The sequence below is a fragment of the Oratosquilla oratoria genome, chromosome 38, assembly GCF_046742065.1.
Source record: "Oratosquilla oratoria isolate Oo_2021 chromosome 38, ASM4674206v1, whole genome shotgun sequence".
NCBI classification, from domain to species: Eukaryota; Metazoa; Arthropoda; class Malacostraca; order Stomatopoda; family Squillidae; genus Oratosquilla; species Oratosquilla oratoria.
The window spans coordinates 26,047,025-26,057,537 of NC_134814.1; the positions used below are offsets into that span (position 1 = coordinate 26,047,025).

The following is a 10,513-nucleotide window of genomic DNA, read 5'->3' on the forward strand; positions in this document are numbered from 1 at the left end:
GCTTCCGTAAGGTGTGAATGTGTCCTAGATCAGTGCCTTTGCTTGCCCAGCTAGCCAGCACGCCCCTACACCGACATCTCTCACTGACAAGCCGTTGGTGTACCTTTCACGACACAAACGTTGGTTGATGAGCCTTGCTTTATCGATTATTTATGTACGTGCGTGTGTAAAATGATGGCGGTGCCTTGCTGCATCACCATGGGTAGTTCTTGGGGCCTGCAGTCTTAATCGTCGTCTTTTTGGTCCGGTCGTCCTCGGACTTCGAGAGTGAGTGGTGGGGCGCTTGAAGTCAGGTATCGGGGAAGGAGCTGTGGAGTTTAGCGAGGCCCCTCTGCGCCCGCAGGCCTCACGAGTGCGAGCGAGAAGAGGAACCTCGTCAGTAGGGAGGAGGGAGAAGGTGCGTGCGTGCTTTCGAAGAGGCCCAAGTGCGAGGTCTCAGCCGCGGGAACCAGACGCAGAAGGCGGAGGAGGAGGTGGTCGTAGGAGGTTGACAAGAACAACAAAAACAACAACGGTCCTCGTGACACCCCCCCGGGGCGGTGGTGGTTGTTGTTGTTGTTGTTGTGGTGGTGGTGGTAGTGGAGTTGGTGGTGGTGTCCAGTGTTGGGGCGGTGACGGTGGCCGTCCTGTGGCCCCATGTGGGACGCTGGCCCCACTAGCAGCTGGCCAACAGCAGCTACAGCTACTACAGCAGCAGCAGATAGAGACTCGACCCCTTCCCTATCACCAAGAGGTCCTGGTGCCCTACTTCGCTTCGTCGTCGCCACCGTCGCCGCCGCCTGCAGGAGTACCCCCAGCAGGAGCGCTTGCTGGCCAAGGGGTCCTGGCCACGACAACGGAGGGGCAGGCCCAGTACGCCAGCCTGCACACAGTCTGCCCGGCCCTGGCCGCGTCCTGCTACTCGAGGTGGCGCAGGCCGAGCCCGGGGCGGGGTGGTGGCGGCGGGGCTGTGACGGGGGGCGGCGGCGGTGGCGGCAGCGGCGGCGGCGGCGGGGGGCAGCAGCACGGGACATGCCCGGGTGGAGGCAGCACGCCCTGCTTTATGTTCATGTTCCGCTCTCGGCGGAACGCTCTGGTCAAGCGTGCGTGGAAAGCGCGACGCTCAGCGACAGCCCACAACAACAATGTCAACAACAATGTCAACAACAACAACAACAACAACTACACGACCTCCTCCTCCAGCAAACACTTTGGGGCCGTCGGTGGAGGAGGAGGAAGAGGAGGATTCGAGGGCCTGGGTTGCAACTCGGCCTATGATGGGCACCGTCTGGACCCCGGATCCCTCGCGCTCCCCTCCGCCTTCCCCCCACACCCTCCGGATCCGGAGGAAGACCTCCAGAGCTGCGACGAGGACGACCTTCGTAGCGAAGTCAAGTCAGCTGCCCTTGGACTGTTGAAGAAGCTGAGCGAGACGCAGCTGGTTCTGTTTGTCGCGTCGGTCGAGTCTGGGGGAGCGGAGCCCGGGCAGTGCGTCTTGGTGCCCCGAGGGGACGTCCGCGTCGGACGCCGCCAGGTTCCGCCCCACCTCCTCTTCGTGTGGGTGTGGCGTTGGCCCGACCTCGCACGGGCCTGCACGTCCTCGTCCTCCTCCTCGTCCTGCCCTGCGCTGCGTCGCCTGCCTTGGTGCGCTGCGCGGAATGAGAACGTGTATGTGTGTGTCAACCCGCATCACTGGGCACGTCTCCTACAGCCAGGTGAGTGAGAGCCAGCCAGCCAAGTCCCTTTCGTCGTTGTCAACTCCGCCGTCGGGGTGAGAGGTCGCGGGCCTCGATTATCCCGACAAATATATTTTGTAAACATTACCTGGAGGCGCGCGCGCACACACACACACACACACACACACACACACACACACACACACACACACACACACACACACACACACACGCGCGCGCGCGCGCGCGCCCTACCTATCTTTCCTCATCTCACCTATTCCCTTACCCTCGATATCTTTATATTTTCCAAAGTCATTCATATGTCTACATACATTTACATTATTTTACATGTGTGTGTGTGTGTGTGTGTGTGTGTGTGTTTGTGTTTTCATGGGGTCCTCTCTTACTCTCTAATTATCATACTTTGCTACACATTCACATAAGGTTCCAACTCCTTATTCTCCAATTACCATACTCAGATTTAAATTCATGTATTGTTCCAGCTTGGTCTATATCGCCTTGTAAGTTATTCCAGGTATTTATGCACCTGTATGGGAAATGTATTTCTTCATGCCCTTTAGCCATTTAGTGTGTGTGTGTTCGCACGTTGGTATTTACCCCCAAGAAGACGGGAAAGTTGCGCCGGGGGAAGTCAGCCGATCCAGGTTGTCGGTGGCGCCAGTCTGTCAGGCGGCGCCGCTGCTGCTGCTGCTACCCTCCTGTCGCTGACCTCACCCTGGCGCCAGTCGGGGTCAGGTCTGTCCGGGTGGTGGGGAGGAGGAAGAGGAAGAAGGAGGGTGGCTAAGGTTTATTTTAAGTGAGCTGTTTCGCGAATATGGTAAAATCGTGGTGATTACGTTTACACGCACACACACGTACACATACACGCACGCACACACATTTGAGGCTAGGTGTGAAAAAATAGAGAATAGGAGACTGAACACGACGAGCATTGCTCCTTTCCTGTATACTACAATTAGGTAAAACACACGCACACACACACGCGCACACACACGCGCACACATAGGGCTCACAGAAAACTTCATACAACGTGTGCATGTCTGCATGCATGGTTGACAGAGACGCATACACATACACGCACGCACCCACGGTTTGCACACACAACATAATGCGTTCAAAAGAAAAGTATGTATTTTTCAGCTTCTGCATTCCCCTCCTCGGGAGCAAGGGGGTAGCCTTTACATTCTTCACTCTTGCGAGGATAATGTGCTTGGTTGTTCACAGCTCTTCGCCCGGGGGATTCTTCTGTTTTCTCACGTATCACCCATTCTTATGAGTTTCTGTCCACTTGAAGAGACCACTTCAGCAATGGACAAAACCGCCAGGGATTTTACTAACGATCACTGGCTTGTGGTCTTGCCTGTGAAACTGTGGCTAACCACCCCCTCTCCCCCCAGGCGGATTGGGGGGGGGGGGATCATGGTCCACAGGTTGAGAACAATTACTGACCTAGAGCAAGGAGGACGCAACCAATCTTCCCGCATGCAGACTGAACAAACTCGTATTCTGGATCCACTGAGACTTTAATCTCACCGTCCCACTTATGAGTCTGTTGATCAAGACTGTATAGGGACATTTGGGAATTGAGGTTTAGGGCGTTTTAGGTTTAGCAAAGGAGTTTAGGAGTGACGGGTTTTGTTTTAAGGTCAGCCGGGTGTGTTTGTTGCTAAGGCTGTACTCGGGAAGTCATGAAAACTGTCTTCGTTCGTGCAGAGATTGGATGTGAAGTAAAAAGGAATTTGAGAATCAAGTATACGGTGTATTCACCAAAAAATATCATCACCGAGGTTTGGTAAACCGGACTATGGAGAGAGAGAGAGAGAGGTGAGGGGAGTGTCACTGAAACGTGAAAATGAAAAGGCAGAAGTGGCTGGGGGCAAAGAGGAGTTATAGTGAAAGAAAAATGGCCATTTTTTTGAGTGAAATATGAAGACGGTGCTGAGGGAAGGCATTGGAGGTAATGAATATGTTGTGGTGTTTGAAATGAAGGATTGTTGTTCGTAGCTACGTAGAAGATGAAAGCAACATCATTATAAATAAAGTAAATAGAGGCAAATGATCATAGAATGATAAATTGCTTCAATCAATCAATTTAGACACGGGTAAAGATGCAAAATCGTCTCGAGCATACATTCTAGAACAGCACAAGTTAAACTAGATAGTAAATTATGACGATCAACTAGTTGGAATATATCTCGTCCCGTATAATTGTCGTTGTGCAAAATACCGTTCATTGCAGATTATTTGAATATTTTTTAAAGATGTTTACATTATAAATAAAGTATACTTGTACGTAGATATACGAAACACAAACGATATATTTGAATAATGGAGACCTTCATGGTTCCGAGACATTTGACCTTAACTGTACCTCAACAAGCTTTTCTTCATACTGAATGTGGGTAACCACTGCTTGGCACATACAAACATATACACAATTTCAACAGTTTCATTAATAGTGATGTACACATATCGTTGATTATATATTTCTAAGTCAGAAGGCCCTTGTAGTAGGGGGTCCCTGTGCCCCAAAGGGCCCCTTATTCTTTGGTTTAAGGCTCCTTTAAGTAGGGGAACCACATCACATAAGGTACCGCTCAGGTTCGAGTTCGTTGATGTTCTTGACTAAGGCCTAGTACGATAATCTCGCTGATGGGGTTATCACACTGGGCTATTTTTCCTCCGACTCTTTGGGCAGATTTGCAGCCCGTAGCTCTCTGGAAGGAATCTGATATGCTGGAGGAAAGAGATTTTCTTCCAGCATATCAAATTGCATTCTTTGTAAATTGTTGAGAAATTCATTTAGTTTGCCATTGTGGTTTTACGGCGGAAAAAGTTCTGGAGACGGGCGGTACCGCCGATTAACTGGAGGTTGGAGGAAACATAGCCCAGAGTGATGACGCCTTGAGCAAGGGCTTTCACTTTGTTAATTAAAATCTCCTGGCGTAAGCCAGAATAAAATATAAAATGCAGTCAGTTACAAGGTTATATTGTACAATGTACCGTAACAGTGTTTACATAATGTACAATTATTGTACAATGTACAAGATTGTACTTTGTACAGTCACTTTGCTTCATTATGTGTACTTATCAGTCGGAACGTCACCGCCCTTTCTGGACGGCGAGTATGTGTGGAGCCTCGTGATAGTAGACACGAACATACACGGGAGAACGGGGTTACCAGGATGTAACCATTCAGGGCACAGACGAGGAGAGGCGCCGTCTAGAAAGGGTGGAAATCCGAACGAGTTCCGTATACGCAGCTTGATGGTTTGTGTATTCATTTATGTATTCGTATATTCATTTATATATTTATTATAATTTCTTTTGTATCTCGGGAAACCATGTCTAACGAAAAATCGTACGATACTTGTCCCATGAAATATTTACCACAAAAAATTGCTTTACAGAAAGGACAAGAAGAGTATAGGGAGGATCTCGTTTGGGTAGGTGAGGGGGTTGTGTGTGTCTGTGTGTATGTATGGGAGGCTTGGAGATGTCATCTCTCCCCCCCACCCACCTCCAGCGCCCCAGAATGACCTCTGGGGAAGAGGGAGTGTTGTTAGTCTCCGGGTCAGAGCGACGTCATTGGTGCCCCTCAAATGTTGAAGGACATCCAGTTTTTGGTGGTCGCTTAGTACGCTCCGTGTGTAGTTGTTGGTCTCGGTGGGTGGGTGGGAGGGTGGAGGGGGACGGTGACAGGACTGAAATCCGGTATATTCGGGTAAGGGGCGGGGATGGGTGGGGTATGGTGGACTGTAGTTTTGAGGAACGTTGTATTAGCTTGTATTTATTTATTATTTGTTCTGCCTGAAGCCAGATGATTGTAACTGATGGAAACCCACCCACTCCGAACAGCGAATGGGCGTAAGGCTTTTCTTTCTTTTTTCTTTTTCCGTGAAGACTCGATATACATATTGATTCTGCCATCCCCCCCCCCATACAAGGTGGGAGGGAGGCCGTTGGTATATACATTTTAATTAGAGTTCCTGCAGGATTCAGACGCACATATTACTTCGTTCCCTTTTCTATCTCTTCCGTAGGAGAGTCGTAGCGGTCTGATGGTTAAAGTGGTCAGCTCATGTCCTCATCCAAGGTTTTGCGGGTTGTGAGGCCTCTGGTGGAGTTCTTCCTCAACGGGGGAGAGTGGTCCGTCCCCTGGGAAGTCCCCGGACTCCTTTCCCGGGCTTACCTTGGGTAAGGCGCCGGGGGTGAGCGACATTGGTCCTGCAGGCGCGCGGGAGAGATCGGTCACGAGGAAGTGCATCCTTCGCATGAACAGTAACGACGTTCTCGTCGCAGTAAAGAGAAAGAAAATCATATTAAAAATGCATAAAATAAATAAAAAACATATAGTATCTTTACAGAGTTTAACTTAAGCCGGACATTTTGTCACACATTAAAAGAGAATGTAAAAAAAAATGAGAAAAATACTGAAATTGAATAAATAAAAGCATAAAGTATCTTTACAGAGTTTAACTTAAGCCGGACATTTTGTCACACATGAAAGAAAGGATTTTGAATAAAAACATGAAATATTTTTTGCAACTCGAGTTTGACTAGTCACGGAACTCTCCCAAAAATATGCTCCTTGGAGTTGATGTTATGCTTCGATGGTTATGTGATTATCCTATGGTGTACGCTGGAAAATGCGTATACGGTATATCCTATTTTGTATGATTCTTCCTCTGTATCAGGAAGGAACCTATTGGAGTGCCTGGAACCATCTTGTGTGAGAGAGAGAGAGAGAATGCGAGAGAGCTTACCTGTTTGTGCAGCACAAAACAGATTATCCTTAGGATGTGCCGTCTGATGCATTTCAGATTTCTCTTTTCAGTGGTCATTTTCCTTGAACTCATGAATACTTAGTGCATTCAATCTCTGAGGGTGTGTATGCATGTGTGTGTACATGCGTGTGTGTACATATGTGTGTGTGTATGTGTGTATACATACGTGTGCGTGGAGGTTCGGAGGAGGAGGAATCCCGGCCAATCGGAGAACTGAATGTTGCCATGTTACTCCTGCAATCTTCTGAGTGTCATTTCCGAGGTGGCAAGGGCGCCCACCTTCAAACGATCGCAGTGTTGAATAAAATCGTATGGCGGCAGATAGAATAAACGACGAAAGATCGAGAAGAAAATCTTTCACGGATTAAGGAGCTTTTACTTATATTGAATTTTTTCTTGTCGGGTCCCTTCCCTGACATTGGAAAAATTGCAATATCGGAAAAAATAAGTAAAAAGATACAAATAAAAATCAAAAGAACGAATAAGGTAAATAGATGAATCAAAATAGATTAATAAATAAGTGGAAACACTAGTAGAAACGGAGCAACTAGAACGGTATGGAGTGTTGATTTGTCAAGATACTAAGTTAGATCAAGTTAACTAAACTAGGTTAAGCTTGTTGAGATAAATACCAAGGAAATATTGAGAATAATTTACATAGAAGTATTACAGATTTAGCCTATACTAGTAATGTTTCGTAAATTTATCTTAAATTATTAAGTTTCCATGAATTGTCGTTTTCGTGATATTTATAGAACAAGACTATATACATAACTGTCGTAGTGTCCGCGTGTATGCTTATGGAACGAAATGGGGCGGATTCGATTGTCCGCAAATACAACAGTACTTTTTCACGTGGAATAGATAAGTTGATAAACAAGTAAACAAATAAATGAATGGTGAAATAAAGATACATGTAGGTAAAGATAAAAACAAATACAAATAGGAAGATATAGCAATCCATAGAAAATATTGCAAATGAAATAAAAGTAAACAAATGTATTTAATCACATTTGGCCACGGGTCCTGACTTCTCCAACACGCGGGGTGGGGAGGTGGGGGTGTTGTCACCTTTAACCGGAATCAAACCCCCACCCCTCACCCCCGGGAACAAGCTCTTCCAGTTTGTCCTGTAGGGGTCCCCGGACGATCCGTGATTTTTTTTTTCTTCTTCCCTCTCTTCCCACCCCCACTCTCCTCACTCTCCCCCCTCTCCCCCCTCTCCTCCTTCCGTTCCCCTTGTCCCCTCATCTCCCTCCTTCCTCTCCCTCCTTCCTGTCCGTTCTTCCTCTCGCTCCTTCCTCTCCTTCCTTCCTCTCCTTCCTTCCTCTCCCTCCTTCCTCTCCCTCCTTCCTTCCTCTCCTTCCTTCCTTCTCCTTCCTTCCTCTCCGTCCTTCCTCTTCCTCTCCCTCCTTCCTCTCCCTCCTTCCTCTCCCTCTGTCCCTTTCCGAATAAAAGCGTCTAACAGTTGACATAAACGATACATTGAAGTTCTTTGATCCTTCGTGACAATTCGCCTACTCCGGAAAATTCAGCGAAAAAATATACAAAAATGCATGGGAACGTATTTAGGTCTTTATTTGGTGAATTGAACATGAGTAGGTTAGTTTGTTAGTTTAGGTTAACTCAGCGTAGATATAACTAGGTTAAGATAGGTTAGCGAAGGTGCAATTAGGTTGAGATAGGTTAGGTTAGCTTACCATATGCATGGTTAGGATAAAATAAGTTAGGTTAGCGTAGGTATAATTAGGTTGAGATAGGTTAGGTTAGTTTAGGTTAGCTTACCATAGGCATGGTTAGAATAAGATAAGTTAGTTTAGGTTATGATAGGTCTCATAAAGTTGTTAACATTTTTACTATGTTAAAAATAATTTTCATAGAAAAAACATTAACATGTTTATCTCTAAACATTCCTTTGAATACCAGGCGTACAAAAAATAAATAAATGAATAAACTGAACTACACAAATAATAGATAAATAGTGAATATATAAAGTCTTGTACGTTGATCAATTTGTGACCGGGTCGTACTCGGCCTAAGAGCAAACTGAGACGCAGTCCACACAGGCGACGCAGCAAAGGCAGACCACCTGTTGCTGGGCTGAGTACAGTTTGAACTTCTGTCTCACTTGAAATGCTGAGTTAGTACATCTAGAAGCATTTCAAGTGAGAAAGAAGTTCTAACTGTACTTCAATTCAGCAGAGTTGGGCGCGTTCCTAGATGCGCTCCTCGGTGCGTTCCGCTTTACTTTGGGCGCTCCCAAACTATTAGAGCTTAAGAGACAGGTTCATACCGAAATAAAAGTCCGGTAGGCCACATACTGTACACCAAAGAAAAATTTCATAGGTCACATCCAAAGGGTAGGCCACATACTATACCGGCACCTATATTGCTTTGATAGTTTGGGAGCGTTAAAGCGGAACGCAACGAGGAACGCGCCCAGCTCTGTAATTCAGCAACAGGAAGTCTGACTTTGGTCTGTGCTGCGTGGTAGAGTAGTTAAAATAGTCTTGTTAAGGTAATCTTGTGTATTTATTTATTCATTGTTTTTCTATTTTATTTTTTGTATGTGTGATTAAGACGAACTCATCTAAATTGTGTGTATATATATATATATATATATATATATATATATATATATATATATATATATATATATATATATAAATTAAGTAAATGAATACATGAACAAGTAAAAATAGAACATTACATTAACTAAATAGATAGATAATTGAATGAATAGAAATAGATAAATAAGTAATTAAGTAGAAAATATATAGAATAAAATAAAGAAAATGACAAGTAGATAAAAAAGAATACGTATAAATTAAACATAGCTCAAATGATACAAAGATAATAACGTACCAGTCACATAGTTAAATAAAATATTTCTTAAGTTATTGGCCAAAACACAAAATATAACGGAAAATGTAACTTCATTACTTAATAAACAATTAGTAAGATTTATTTCGACATTTAATGATATGGGTAAAATTCCCTCTTGCTTATAATTAAAAAGCCATATTTCCAATATGCATTTACACAAGTTCCTTGATGATGAAATTGGTTTGATTTAAAAAAAAAAGAAAAAGAAAAAATCCCATAGATTGAATCCAACCAAATGGGCAGCATTGCGTTAGATTGACCATGAGGATAGAAACGCTGGTAAACTAATGCAAAAGAACAGCACTGTAAGAGGTGTGTGGTTGTTCCCTGAGCACAGTGGTCTGCAGCCCATATAGCTAGAAGAGCCATTTTTATAAGGATTGATAAAGCGCTGTCGGAGCCACAAATAGTAAAATAAATTAATAAGTAAAGTAAATAAATAGTAATAATAATGATAGTAATAAATTGTATAGTAATAGTAATGAAATTAACTAATAATGAAAAAAGCAATAATACTAACAATAATAATGGTAACAACAATGATAATATTAATGATAAAAGTAATTATATTAGTGATAATAGTAATAATGGTAATAGTACATACATACATACACCAAAGGCTTTTTTCCCCCATACAAGGGAGGTAGCCAAAAACAAAGGCATAGAAACCACTCCCACCCATTCCACCCCCTACATACTCCACTCACCTCTACCCTCATCCCTCCCTCTTATCTGGGAACCTGGATGGCGGGTCATCTCTGCACTCTGTCCACTGCCCTGGTAATAATTATAATAATAATAATAATAATAATTATAGTAATAATAATAATTATGATGATAATGATGATAATAATGATAATGATTGATAATAATAATATAATGATAATATAATAATGATAATACTATAATATAATTATATAATAATATAATAATGATATAATATAATAATGATAATATAATATAATAATGATAATATTATTATAATATAATAATGATAATATTATAATAATATAATAATGATAATATTATAATAATATAATAATGATATTATAATATTATAATGATAATATTATAATGATAATATAATAATGATAATATTATGATAATAGTATGATTATGATAATATAATAATATGATAATGATATTATAATAATAATATAATGA

At 43.4% G+C, this 10,513-nt stretch overlaps 1 protein-coding gene and 1 long non-coding RNA gene across 2 annotated transcripts in view; both read left to right on the forward strand.

Moving 5' to 3' along the window:
* The first annotated feature begins 283 nt into the window (after positions 1-283).
* Dad (Daughters against dpp) overlaps positions 284-10,513 on the forward strand; it is a 169,906-nt gene continuing 159,676 nt past the window's right edge. The window contains exon 1 of the mRNA XM_076176149.1: positions 284-1,694. Within this exon, the coding sequence (XP_076032264.1) occupies positions 1,043-1,694 (652 nt within the window). The 5' untranslated portion in view covers positions 284-1,042. The remainder of the gene's footprint in view (positions 1,695-10,513) is intronic.
* On the forward strand, positions 1,744-6,141 carry LOC143020027 (uncharacterized). The gene is made up of 2 exons (XR_012965875.1): positions 1,744-2,493; positions 5,720-6,141. It is a non-coding gene; the product is annotated as an uncharacterized LOC143020027 (long non-coding RNA).